At 42.7% G+C, this 14,468-nt stretch overlaps 1 protein-coding gene across 1 annotated transcript in view; it reads left to right on the top strand.

Moving 5' to 3' along the window:
* Positions 1–774: 774 nt before the first annotated feature.
* The window catches only part of ANKRD28 (ankyrin repeat domain 28), a gene marked incomplete at its 5' end in the record, with an annotated part of 121,099 nt that continues 107,405 nt past the window's right edge, over positions 775–14,468 (top strand). The window contains one exon of the mRNA XM_080639454.1: positions 775–865. Within this exon, the coding sequence (XP_080495580.1) occupies positions 839–865 (27 nt within the window). The remainder of the gene's footprint in view (positions 866–14,468) is intronic.

Raw genomic sequence — 14,468 nt, 5'->3', positions numbered from 1 at the left:
CACAAGAAGCTTTTAAAGCCTTATCTATGAAGGTGTCAGTTCTATTTACCAGACTACCACCAAGCCTGCAAATTACTTCTCAAAACACACGAGAATCACACAGGTGACATCTCTACTCATCCTCTACCAGAGATGAACATTCAGTACGTAGGTGAGTGCGGGTGACGCCTTTTCCTCTCGGCAGCGAAAGGACCCGCACCCGCTCGGGGCTGGCCAGCGGTGACCGCACCCCGCAGGGCCGCAAGTAGGCGCCGGACTCTTCCCTGGGGCCGAGAGCTACCTCTGGCCTAGGGGTGCCGGAGAACTCCCGCCTCGGACCAACTCCCGAGCGAGGCTGTGCCGAAACTCCGTCCCGGAGCTTTCTTGTCCCAGCATGTAGACGCGGCTGCGCCTGGCTCCTACGAGAACAGCTGCTCCCCCGTGCCCACCTCACGTTATCTGCCCCTGCCACCCCGCCTCGCCAATCAGCGCCGCCCTTACTCCGCCCAGCCTCTCGTGGGCCAATCAGCACTGCCCTTGGTGGTGCGGGCCGGGGCCGCGGCGGGCGGCGCGGGCGGGCTCCTTTGATGCCGGCGGGCGGTTAATTCAGGAAGCTGCCCGGGAGAGCGAGGAAATGGGCGGGGCTGGCTGGAAGGGGGTGTGGCTAGATCAGGCCCCGCCCCCTGGCGGTCCCGCCGCGCGCGTTCGGCGCGAGGCCCCGGCGCGGGGTGGCGCCGGCGGTCGCGGCGGGCTCGGAGGGGGGCGTGGCCGGCGCGGGGGGGGGGGGGCGGTGCGGCGAGCGGAGCCCGTGGTGGCCGGAGGCGGCGGCCGCTCGGTTGGTCGGTGTGGCGGCCTCGCCATGGTGTTCCTCAAACTCCGTGAGCAGGTGGGTGCGCGGCGCCGGCTGCTCTCTCTTCTCCCTTTCCCTCCCTCCCGGTGCCGCCGGGCGAGGCGGCTGCGCGCCCTTCCCCGCCCCCTCCTCGCCACGGTGTGTGTGTGACAGGCGGCGGGCAGGGCGGGCAGCATGGCTGCTTGCCGCGGCCCGGCGGAGACCGGGCTGGGTGGCGCCAACCCGGCGGCGGCAGGCGCCATGTGCTCCTGGTGCGGTCGCCGGTGCCCCCTCGGTGGCCCCGCTGTGCTGGCGGGAGCCGCCGCCCAGCGCAGGTATCGGGCCTAACAGGTGGCTGCGGAGCCCTCCCGCCCTCTGCGCTGCTTTCCCCTCCCGGTGCCAAGGCGGGCTGGATCCGGAGCGGAGGGAGGGAAGACGAGAGGACGCCCTGCCCGTGTGGGGCTGCCCCAGCTGGGGTCCCTGCCGCGTTTCCCGCCAGGGGAGCGGGACAGGCCCGGGAGGGGTAACGAGAGGGTCTGCGTGCTCCCCTCGCCGGTGTAGTGGGAACGGGAAGGTCTCTGCGGCAGCCTGGGCCCCAGTGGCTGTCCGGCGTGAGGGGACCGGCTGGAGCCGCGCGGCTGCGGCGGCTAGGTAGTCGCGGTGGGAGGCGGCGTGCCCGGCAGCGGGAGCTGGCTCCTCTCCTGCGGGATCCGGAGCCGGGCCGAGGCAGTGCAGCCGGTCGCAGTTTCCCGTGCCCGAGAGCCGCCTCCTTGTCCCTTCACGCACCACCTTTCCCTTTCAGGCCTTTAAGAATCTTTTGTTCTGCTGCTGTGTCTTTTGCCTCCTCCATGGTGTTGACAAACCTTTCCCGAGTACGCGCTCTCCGTCTGAAAACAAGAAGGTTTCTCGTGCTTTCAGTGGTTGCTTTCATCACATCACACCCTTCTTTGTTTGCTAGCCTCTTCCTTCGGTTTCCATCCCTGCTCATGAAAAATACTTGTCTTGGCTGCCCTGTCCTCCTCTGGTGGTTCCCCTGGTCCTACCTATTGTCTCCTGTACAGTGCCGAGATACAAAGGTGGGAGGGTCTGCTCTGCCAGTTTGCCGCCTGTAGAAAGGTGCTTGCTAGGAAATGTATTTTCTCATGGTCGCATGTGGGTTAGACCAAATTCAGTGTAAAAGCTCACACACCCTGCTGCTGGTCTCCTTGGTGCTCCAGATAACTGATTGTAATGCTTGGAGACCCCACCCCCCCAAAAAAGGCACTACAGGATAAAAACCCACCTAGAAACTTGGCAGTGGTTGGCAGCTGGTATTCTGTGTCTTTTCATGATGCTGATCGGTGTCGGCCTGTCCTTGCCTGATAGTCCTTTCAGCAGTCTGCATCCATGGCTTGTTACAGGTTGCATGGTCCCTTTTGATTTTTGTTCTAAAAAATGTTTAGCGATATGGGTCTGGGATCTTTATATCCTGATGTATTGTATGCAAGCTTAGTGAAGTCTTGTATTATTTTACAACCTCATCTATGAATGGAACGAAATACATGTAGTGTCTTTGGGTTAGGTTTCTTGTAAGGCTTCATTACTGTTCAACGTGAGGCTCTCCACAGGAATGAACACTTGTTCACCTGTTAAGTAAGTCCTTCTGTTAGAGCCAAGGAATACAACTCTTCTGCAAGTAATCATTGTGAAATAACTCACAAAACCCCCATCCTCAGTATGTTAACATGAAATGACTGTATTTTAGAACTCTTCTTCTGGGAAGGATCCTGCTGTTGGCTGATGCTGAGGTAGACTGCTGCACTGTGTGGGACCACTGGTCTGACAGTGTAATGCGTGTGAGGATTTTGGCTTCTGTCGTAACGCAGGTTTTAATCCAGAAGTATGAGGCGGACTGCTTTAAAAACTTCATGGACATGTAAAGGTGCATTGATACACCGGGAATTGGAATATTCTTTCACTCAGAGGGGCGGTGTTAGGGGCAGGGAAAGGAGGGAGTGAAGCGCTAGTTTTGAAGAAGCTTTTGTAGAGGGAGTGATTTTTTTTTAGTAGCACCTGTATTTCTGCTGGATGAGTGTTGGTTTCTTGATAAATCTGTTCTTGCAAACTAAATTCTGTTAAAATTATTTTCTTTAAAAATGCCAAAAATCACAAGGAATTACCATGAAATATCTCAGTTTTGTTAATTGAAGAGAATTCCTCCAGGTCAGTGTTCTGCAGTATGCTGAGAGATGTATTGACTTCAGGACAAGATGCTGCACTAAGATTATAATACCACCTGCTCATTATAAAAACCACTCTGTGGTACTATATGAAAGTAGAGGTGTTTGGTATTTCATGAATTACGCTTCTTGCATGCTTGAACCATATACTTTGCTTCACAGTGATGTGTTCATTTAGAATAAAGTAAATTGTCATGTGTGTTTGTAATCCCTGTAGTAAGTCTGTCTTTAAAGTGGTAGCTGGGTTTCATTTGCGAGTGCAAAGGCTGCTCTGTTGGTTGTACTGTTCAGCTAGTAGGAAGTGATTTGCTAGTTCCGTCTACAACAGCCAGATCAATAACTTTCTGTAACAAAACTTCTACTAAATAAATTGTTACTTTAATATAGTTCTCAAGATTATTGTTTTGTTTTTTTTTTTTTTTTCAAAATCAACATAAACCTGTTGATTTGGTTCTTTGGTAATGCATTACTTAGTTCCATGTCCGGATTATGCCCAGGAGAGGCAGTCTTAGGGCATACAAGCAGCTTGTTATTTTCTTACACTTTATTTAGTTTAGTTTTTGAAGTTACTGCAAGCTGGTGTAAAAGCAGTACTTGTGAGCTTACAGTGAGGTGAGAAACTCTGCTCTGAGGGTCTTAGACGAGCTCAGAGGGTGAAGTCCCGGGTTCCGCTTGCAGTTGATTTAATTTACTTAGTGCACTGATAAACAAAACTTTGATCCTATGGATGCTTAAGGTGTTTGTGAAGCTCAAATATTTGGTTATCTATGGAGGCTGATTTGATATGCTTGACTTTCAGAATAAAGGTTTTCTGTGCACTGAGAAGAGTAGGTCTTTCCTTGGGTTCAACAAATAGCCAGCAAGTACATTATCTGCAACTTGCGTTAATGCTGTTTGAGCCTTATTGCTCTGCAACCCTATGAGGTAGGAGTTTCTTTCAATGTTTTGAAGTTATCCAAGGTGCACTTTCCAAAGTGACTCACATTTGTTTTCAGAGTATATAGGTATAAAAAACCCCATAGGTCGTATTTGCAAAAATTGCTTTTGAGGCTAAATTGAACTATATTGAGCAAAGTTCCTACCTGTAATTCTGAACAAACTTTAATTGGCGTAGAAAGAGCAATCATTCAAGTGTCAAGGTAGAAGCTGTAGACTGCTTTTGTTGCTCTTGGTTTGATGTGCAACTTTGAACAGAAACGTTTAAAAACAAGGAAGCAAACCTCCAAGTGCTGTCACTGAAGGTGAAGTTATTCAAGGTAGAGATGAAAAATATTGTGAGATGAAAAATATAGTAAGTGTACTTTACGATTAAGGTATTTGCTCTTCAGTTTGTTTGCCTTCCTACTGTCTTTATAGGTTGGTGCTTGTATACCAGGTACTTCTAGGTTAGAAGCTGCTTTAACTACTCAAATGGCAGGTGAGAGGGAAGCTGTAAAAGTTTGCTTCTTCCAGAAACACTGTGGTACTCTCCTGAAATCAGCTGCATTGAAGGCAAAGTTTAGGTGAAGGTTCACCAGTGTTTTATCAGGTCTTTTTTTTTTTTGGGGGGGGGGGGAAGGGATGAGTTGAGAGTCTCTGTAACAATATGCCTTGGTGTCCTGTGTAAAGCCCTCTCAACTCTGCACAGCTAACTGTGAATGGCTAAGTGTCTTCTGTTTTTTTTCCTATTTATAGCTTCCAGGTACACCATCTGTTTCCCAGAACAAGTAAATTTTCACTTTAAAGGGTTGTGAATTAGTCTCTCTTGTGCTGAAGGAGTAATTGACAGTTTAGTTTTTCTTAGTGGGTAGGTGAAATTTGGATTGCCTAACAACAGAGGGATTTGTTGCTTCTCTGTTACAAACCTTGTCTGTGTATGTGCCTACAGGTTGTCTTCTAGGCTAGCATAAGCCTACATTTCAGTGTGCTTTTGTTGAACTGGTTGAAGCTCTGATCAAAACTGCCTCAATTTTTCTTTAATTTTGCAGCTATAGAACTATTTGGGACAAAGCTCATTGGATGCAGTGTCATGATAGTTGATAAAGCTTTGTTTTCTTTTTTCTTTTGGTATATCATAGTTTTAATTATACATTTCCTGTTTTCTCTGAATCTGAAATATGTAATAGGAGGATATCTTAGGGCTCACAATAATGAACATTGAAAAAGAATTTGTATGGGATTTTTCTGTGTGACTAGTAACTCTGCTTGGGGCAATGCATTTATTCCCAGAATCAGATGTGAGTGGAAGGGATTGACATATGAACAACTACATGAGGATATTAGAGTGACCACTTATCTTGAAAGTCCTTGAACAGTAAGAGCACTGACTTCTTTATTGCCCATTTATATCTTTCGCTTAGCTAAGATGGATCTTGTTCAATTGGCAGTTAAACAAATGTTTGCAGTGTCATAGTGAACGCTCTGAATGCCTCTATGGTTGCTATTTTCATTACTGCCAGAGTTAGAGTTCATTCTTTTAGAATTCATGCCAAGAATAAATGTCCCAACTAGTTCCTTGTTACACTTAGAGGAGGAATGGTCTCCTGCGGTGATGAAAAGGAATTGCTGCTGTTCAATGAAGGAGGGGTATGGCAGGAATGGAATTATGTGGTATTGCTCTATAAATTCTGTTCAGACATAAGCTAATGAGATGTGGGTTTGTGGTGTTTGGGGGTTTTTTTGGGTAGAAGTTACTTTAAAGTTACTATTCCTTAAAAAATATTTCTTCAGGAAACTTGTCGAAATTGAGAACCACTCTGTTCTCTATTCCCCATCACACCTTCTTCCTAAAATTTGCATCTAATCTGTTTTAACTGTATACAAGATAAATACGTTAGGAAGTTGTAATACTTACCAAGACACGTTAAGTGTTACTGTTAATTCCCATGTTCCCAGGCTAAGAACCCACATGTACTGACAAGATAAGTTTCTTTAACTGGTGGACAACTTTGAGTAACTTGAACTCCATTTATCTTGTTATATGAAGTAATTACCAGCCCTTCCATTAGAACGTATTGAGAAAACCTGATTCTACCACATGTTCATTTTGGGGGATCAGATTGCCTGATGATAACGCAGGAACTTTTGACTTGTGAGTGAGCAGTTCTCAGTCAAGAAAATAAACTTCTTTATTTTAGAATAAAAGGTGGGGGAGAAACAAAGCGAGCCTTGATTCTGCAGTCAGATCCTCAAGGCAGATCCTGTTAACTCTATGGCCTTCTGTGGGGGTATAAAGGTCTATTCATGTAGATACCATTGAAGGTTTGTGACCATTCGAGGCACATACTGGGGGGAGTGGGGGTGGGAATTAGGCAAATGTGCACTTGCCTATGACGAAGAGACTTCCTTAGCATTCACAAGGAAGTCGGTGATTCCTGTAGGAAACTAACAGTTGTTGAGACTGAACTAGCAATCTGCTATCTGATGTGGATTGTTACATTCCCAAATTTCTGTCACTATTTTCATTCACTGAAATGGGTTGTGGAATAAGATGACTGAAATCAAATATCTTTGGTATTCCACACTTCACATCCTCCGCTTCGTTTTTATCAGCTAGTTTGCTTCTCGGGTGCTGCACCTTTTATTTCTCTCTGGTCAGCTGGGCCTTCCTGAGGTCAAACTAATACCTGATCATTTGTTTTCTTGCTCCTGCCAACTTCTTTATTTTGTTCTTACCTCTGTTCCTCTATTCCTATTTCTGGAAACTGAGTGGGAGACTCGTTGCCTTAGTTACAGCGAGTGACTGTTTCAAAGTTATTTATAATGTTTGTGTTTAAATAACCTGTCTCATAATACAGATCACAAAACACTTCACATCAATAAAAAAATAAACAAAGCCGCCCATTGCTGAGTGCTGGGAGGGATCTTACGGTGCTGAGTGTTGGGGGGTTTGTTTTCCTTTGTTGGAGGTAGAGGACAAGTTCTAATCTGGCATTTGATGATGAATCTAGAATAAGCTGTCTTGGTGTTATCCTTTGTGCAGATGAGGACAGAATCTTAATATTTAAGCTCTGAAATTTCAGGGAATGTTATTCTTCCTGTCCTTTGTAATGGCAGTGCCAAGAGGTGGGTATATACCATTTTAACCATGTTACTTCAGTTGTGATTGCTCAGGTGTTGATGAATTGTACAGCAGCAATCCATTTCAGCACAAACCTAGAGCTAATACAAGAGTGGTGGGACTGAGTAGGTGGGACAGAAAGGAAGGTAAGACTGGTAGCCACCTGAGTGGGTGCAGAGAGTTAAACAGGAAGCACCAGCAGTGATATGCAAATGAAACGGGGGCAAAATAGTTGGTCCTTAGCATCCTTGTAGATTGAGGAACTACTTGCTAGCTGAAGCATGTAATGTCTTCTCTCCTGTAATAATGAGATTATCTTTACTGTGAATTGAATATAACCTTAGATTTTCATTGATTGTTTCTACAGTAATGTGTATATGTGAATTGAGTGGACTATACTAGTAAATAGATTGTATACGTGACTAAGCCGCCCTATTTAGGACAGCCTGAACACGTGAATGCTTTTCTCACAGAATTACTGGAACTATATTTGAGAAGTGTAAAGCAAAGGTCTACCTATTCTAACACTTTGCTTAAGCTAATGTTGTTATGGGGATGGAGAAGAAAGAAGTAGAAGAGAATGCCTCTTAATTATGAACTGACTCATGTTAGGAGAACTTAGTGAATGTTAGGTTTTGTACATAACTTTGCCTGTTTGTGTGGATTATTTTATTTCTGACTGAGTCCTGAACTGCTGTGAAGCCATACTAAATATTTAATGTTTCCATACTCTAAAGCAATGAACTGTCACTTAATGGGCTTCCTAATTCCAGCTGATGAGCATTTGCTTATAAGTTATTCTTGGTCATTCTGCAGTCATACTTGAGGTTCACTCTCACTTTGTGCTGAAATCCTGTACTTCCATCCCATACAGGGAAGAAAACACAAGTACATCAGCATTATTTATTTATTTATTTAAACTTCAGGAAAGCAAAGATAATGTTACCTTAAGGAAGGAAGAGAAGAGGGCACAAGCAAGGATTCTAGTCAGCATGACAAACTGAGAATGAAATTGCAGTAGTTAAAGCATTGAGGCCAAAATGAGCCTTTTTAGTGCTTACAGAAATTCTGGCAATCATGAGGAATTCAGCGTTTCATGTAAAAATTTTGCTGTTTGTCCTACATTTTGATAGCTCCAGCTGTACTGGAACCTCTAAACGGGGAGGGAGGTTGAACCTTCCATTCAGGAACATGGTCATCCAGCAGCCAGCAGCACAAGAGACCAAGGATCTGCCTAACTTATAGCTGAAGGACTTAATTTGAGTCATAGACAGCTGAGCTGGGAAGAAAAAAAAGAAATAACAAACCAAACCCCCTTTCAGGAAGTTCTGTAGTTATTTATATACTAACATAATCTGTAACTAATGCATAATGCAGTCATTTAAATCCATTGCTGCAGACACAGTTTTGTATGATGTTAGGGGTAATTTGTATTCTCTCCTTCCATGTCCTTTATTTAGGTCATCTGCTTCTTGTGTCCATTGCTCATGATAGTGGTCAGGTAGTCTATGCAACGCCTTTCTTTTCATCCTAAGCATTAATGTCTCTTTCCTGTCTCAGATCTCTGTCTGGTGTCTGTTGCTTTTACTCTGCCTCTGCTAATACTTCATTCTCTCACCAGCATCACCCCACAAAGTATTGTTGGTAGGCTAAAATGAAGGGAGAGCACGCATAAAATAAGCAGGTGAAGAAAAACAAAATGCTAACATTATTTTTCTGGTTACATTATTACTCATTGCTTTGAATTAGTGAAACATCCCAAGTCATGGTACAAGGACACTTCAGATATAGCATGTTAATGGAATTCCCTCCCCCTTTGCCTCAGTTCCTTTGTAACTGCAGAGTTCTGTTTGGTTCTTGCTAATGTTTGCTAAAGCATGAGGATCAGTTGAAAGTGGTCATATGCTTCATAATGTGTTGCTGTGCAGTCTCTTTGCCAAATTAGAACCATGTATTGGTACTGCCTGATAGCTTTCATTTCTTTTGCTCCTGTCTCAGCTCCAGGAGCAATATTCTGTTTTATGGCTCTGCTGTATCTGTTGCCTTTTTTTTTTAATAGTGTTCTTTCATTCTGGGGGAGGTAATTTTCAGTGTTAAGGAGGACTTGTAGAAGAGCACTTTTTCTTCTCACTTGTCTGTCACCTGAAAGGTTGCAAATGCCATTAACGTCCTGCATTGCTCCTGATCCTACAGTAACCACCCAGCTCATCTCTTTTTTTCCTTCCACTTCTACCCCATGATGCTGTGTTCTGTTTCTTTCCATCCACAAGCACACAGCTGTTGAAAGATTATTTTCTGACACTAGTTGGATCACAGACTGAGAAGTCTATTAAAATAGAACTGTCCATAGACATTGGTCTAATCTTTTACTATACTTTTTATTTTTATTTTTACTTTTACTTTTACTTTTTATTTTTTACTTTTATTTTTACTTTACTTTTACTAGAAGTTTAACAAATTATAATTTTTGCAGTTAGGGATGTGCATAGTCAAGTCAATCTACTCCAGAAGAAATAGAGCTCAAAAGGGGAATTCTTTGAAGGTCTTCATAACAAGAGCAAAAGAAAGATGAAGAAGGGATCTATAAATCACTGAAGTGAGAACGAGAAGGACAAAAATGGTTAAGATATCACAGATCAGATGTATTTGTGAACAGCAAACCTCTTCCAATGAACTTCAGAGCTTCATAGTCAGGGATCAGCCAAAAGCCAACAGGTAACCAGCTACCCCATGGAGCTCTGTTTACAATGACTTCAAGACATTGGCTCCTGGGTTGTTTGGTTTTTTTAACCTGCTGTACCTTTGTAGAGCACAGGAAGGAACTCTCCCAGCATCTATAATCTTAAACTAATACTGTGAATAAGAGAGGGGAGAGAATACCTTCTGTGGTTTTTCTACACCTAGAGATGCAAAAAATTTTTTTGGTCAAGTATATGCAATATGTCATCTTGGAAGGGCAAACAGAGCAGGCTGCAGCCGCATCTTTTATTTTTGAGAGGACTTTGGCTTTGCACATTGTGAATTGGCTTTTTTTTTGCTTTTTAAAAAAACTTACAACATTTAACAAGCCACAGATTCTTAAAAAAAAAAGCAATATTTTTCATAGTTTGCATTAGTTATGAGAACTAATAGGTAACTAATAACTAGTAACATACCTAATCTAGAACAGATTAGTTATGAGGTTTCCTCGTCTGAAGGTTAATAAAGTTCCTCCAGTGTTCTGCATATGTGCCAAAACTGTGTTAGTAATCATTAAAGTGTTAAACTTATTGCATATCTAATTAAAGAACAACTACGAATAACTATCAAAGTAGAAGTACCATGGTTTGTAGTTCTGTGCCCACAAGTAGAAGAATTTTACAGAGGAATAGACTTGAGTTAAAAAGCTGTTGATGATATCTTTGTAGTTCAACCTAAGGTTGCTCTGAAAGTCTCTTTAGCTGTTGCAGTGGCTGTAAAAAAATACCGTAAGTATTTAGGGTATCACACTGGTTTCCTGTCTCAACATCCAATCCCTTACATGGGGGAGCAGTGAGATACGTTTCCTTCTATAACGTTCTTCTCTGGAACTTACATAAGCCAAAGAAATAGTATCTGTTCGAATGACAGGAGGAATAGCAATGCCAGCGGTGTCTGTGGAGACTGTCAGAGGAGAAGTTCAGCTCTCCTTCCCTGGAAGCTTGCCATACTGGTATTAGCAGTGCGTTTCTCCATGCTGGTTGGAGGTGTTGCAAAGTCATTTGGAACTGTCACTCTGGAGTAGGTTCTATAGAAAACTGGCTCTTTGCTTTCTGAATGACCACAAGCAGAAATAAATCTTCTAGGCCTGAAGCTTGGTCTTGTGGTAGGAGTCAGCACACTTAACTGGACCCAAAGAAACAATGAATGTGTCTGCAGGAAATGTCTGCTGGAGTTGAGCCTTCTGCACTGTGGGACCCCTTACTGCCTCTACTGAAGTACGTGTGTTTTATACATGCTCTCAAAAGCCCCCTACCCCCTTGTTTTTTATATATTATAACTACACTGCCCACTATGTTGCCTGACACCACTTCTTTTTGGGCAAAATAGCTTGTAAAAGTAGGATGAATAATTCAAGAAAGGAGGGATTGTTGGAATGATCTCATTTGACCTGAAGATTTCATGACCTGATGTTGTGTAGAGCACAGTGACAGGTAGCATGGCTGGGAAGCAATGACTCATCACAGGGTGCCTGCTCAAAATGCCGGGTTCTTAGTTTGCATACTGTATGGTGTGGTTGCAGAAGTGAGGTGGCAACTGCTTTGGTGTGTATTTGCACTGTCATGGGTTTTTTATTAGGTAAGAAGCAATAAAAATGACCTGTAACAAGCAAGGGTCAGTGCAGGCAGAAGCATCAAGATACATTTTCCTTGTTATTCTGTTCTTCTTTTACAAGGTTAATTAACAGCCAAAGTGGTGCTAATTATGTGACTTACTTAGAAATTCTTTACCACAGTGAAGGCCAACTGCCAGATAGAAGGAAATACAGATATATGAAGGACTGAATGCCTATATTTCTGGTAGGGACTAGGGTAGGGCTGTGTGTAAGAAATGGAGTAGGTACATTGCCTGAATGAACCTCAGTCTTTATAGTCAGTGGATAAGTACATTGTCATGAAAAGGTAGGAATTTCACAAGTTTAGTATGGAGTTTAACGACAAGCTGCTTCTTGCGTTATATTTTTTCATTTGCAAAATTTCTAACACTAATGATTGAATCTCCTTCCTGAGGCCACGGTTTGATATTTGGTTGTTGCTGAGCTGAAGCAGTCCTTCATTCTTTTCTTCTGCAAAGTGATGAAAAGCGAGAGGACTGATGAATTATTTAGGTTAGCAAATGACTGCAAAGTTATTCCTTGAAAGTGTTCCCAAGTAGGAACTAGAAAGGAGTGTTTTGGCTCAGATAAACTTACTCTAATGTCTTTCTTTGTAATAGTAGTCAAGAGGTGCCTTCTGCGAGTGTCCTTTGGTTTGGGGGCTGGGAGATGAGTGGAGGAACTTGAGTGTGGTCTGCCGTGAAAATCCCTGGGAAAGTAGCTTTAACGCTTTTGGCCTGGAACTTCTTAGAGTGTGTTTTGAAAGTCAGCAGTGTGCTTAATTTTCTTGTCTGGTTCCAGATTGTTTGGGGGTTTGAGTGTGGTTGTGAATTCCTCTTTAATTGTGAGAGAACCTAGGGTCTTAAGGAAGCCTGCTTTTGTTTATAACATCTTATGTTGACTCACGGTGACTGTGAAAACACTGGAACAAGAAAAGTTCTTCTGTAACATACTTGCTTACCAGATGTGCTGCTTTTCAGGACCCTCAGCTTTTTCCAGTCTCCCTTATGACAACTGCATGCCAGCTTGCTTTAAAATGCAGCATTTTAAAGTCGTTTTTCTCTTTTATTAGGCTAATAACATGCTCTACTACTCATAGTTTTACGTTAGAGCTCTGAAAACTACATCAAAAAGACTTTTTCGTCCCTTTATCTGTTCTCGAGAGGTTACAGGGAAAGTATAAATCATGTTTGGGTAGTCCAGTTAACTGAAAACCGTATGGCAGAAGTAGTTTCAACTTGCTGCAGCCTTTTCCCTCAGAGAAACATGTATGCACAGGGAGCCCTTCAGCTTCTTAACTCCCTTGTATGCTTCTATATGTGCCGCTCTAATTCTTGGAGACCATCCAGTGACAGCTTGGAGTCCTGCCTGTTGTGACTAGTGATCCCTCTATCTCCCTGTGGAAAGATACATGCTTGGGGCAGGGAAATATCTAGTAAGAAAATACACTTGTAGAAAAATTACAAAGTTGGCATCAACTAAAATAGTAATTAGTCACTTCTCTACAAAGAATAATTAATGAAGCATGTCAGCCTAGGAGTAAATGAAGTCTTCTGTAATGGAAGAAAATATTTCATCTCTGCTCTGTGAGAAATTGAATTATAACCAGTAGTTAAACTTGCTGGTTTGTATTCCACATATCACCTAGTATGGTTGTATGGGATACCACAACATAAGCACATTGGCTGTGCAAATATTTTTATCAGCAGTTGGAAAAGATAGTGTTTCAAATTGCCATTAATGAAAACCTTATCAAGAGGGACTTCCTCACTTCATTCTGTTTCCCAGTTTGAGCCTGCTGCAAAGCTGTTCAAATCAGTGGGTTATGATTGAGGGCATTCATGAGTTTGACTCTGGCTTAATTTTCTGGCATAAACAATGATAAAACTACAAAGCTGGGGTGTTTGGTGGGTTTTTCTGTTGTTTGTTTTAAATGTCTTGACTGTAAGATTGCACTGGGAATAATTATTTTGGGAGGTAAAGGTATTAATAAAATTGCACCTACCAGTCTTCACCAAAGAGTTGTATACATATCACTTGTATGTTTCTTAGGAGATATCGTTGTTATAAGTAGTTTTAGTTAAAAAGTAAGGAATACAGAAGGGTTAAGTTAGAGCCCTTAGCCCTAATAATTGTTTTTTTAGAAGCTGGGAAGACTCAGTGAAGGTCAGGTTACAGCCTCTGCTTCGTGCTTGTTCTTGAAACTGCTCCGCAACATTTTTGATTTTTAGTTTTTATGTATTTGCTTAAAAATCACAGTCCTCCAGGGGCTGCTCCATGAGCAGGCCATCTGTCTGCTGTGGGCTGTAGAGCAGGTGACTGGAGGGTAATAGTGTTAGTGCTGGTCCTAGTAGGTGTCAAAGCCCACACAGGTGACATAAAAGTGTAAAACACACAAACGGAATGCAGTGGCAGGGGCGGCACACACGTGACACCAGACTGACAAACATTCAATAAAGAAGTATTTTGCAAAATGTTAATTAAAAAAGTAATCTGATATATAAGAAATCTTACCTAAGTATCCAATTCTAGCTTTTCTATGTCAGAGGAGGGAGTATGACATGATAGCAGAATCTTATTCAGCTATACTGATATAAATAAAAGCTGCTAAAAGCATGCAAAGTTCTGAGAACACCTGTGGCTGTTAGCGTTTAAAAATCAGGTTCAATACTGTGAATTACATGGCATTTATGGTAATTTTCTTGCTCTTCTGTACTTAATGTTCTCTATATTACAAGAGATACGCTGTACTTTCTGTTGTGCTTTTTGTATAATTTTGTACAAAGGTTCTTAGTGATAAGACTAGACAAAAGGTTAATCTATTTTCAGCGTGGTTTATTGGCGTGGATTGTGGGAACTTTGAGGGAACGTTCAGCTCGAGGATGTAGAGAACAGGACAGGGAAATTTCAAATTTGAAAGTTACATTAGGGAAATACATGACTATAACTTGTTAAGATCTAAGTGTGCCATCTGCTTGTATACAAAGGATTAAAAAAAGATGCTTAAATAGTGTATATATTTGTTGCCAAAGGATTAAATTTGAACAGCTTCACGGAAGTCATGAGCTA

Source organism: Psittacula echo (genome assembly GCF_963264785.1).
Source record: "Psittacula echo genome assembly, chromosome: 2".
Classification (NCBI taxonomy): Eukaryota; Metazoa; Chordata; class Aves; order Psittaciformes; family Psittacidae; genus Psittacula; species Psittacula echo.
Note: the sequence above shows the minus strand (reverse complement) of the source record. Positions and strands in the feature narration are given on the sequence as shown.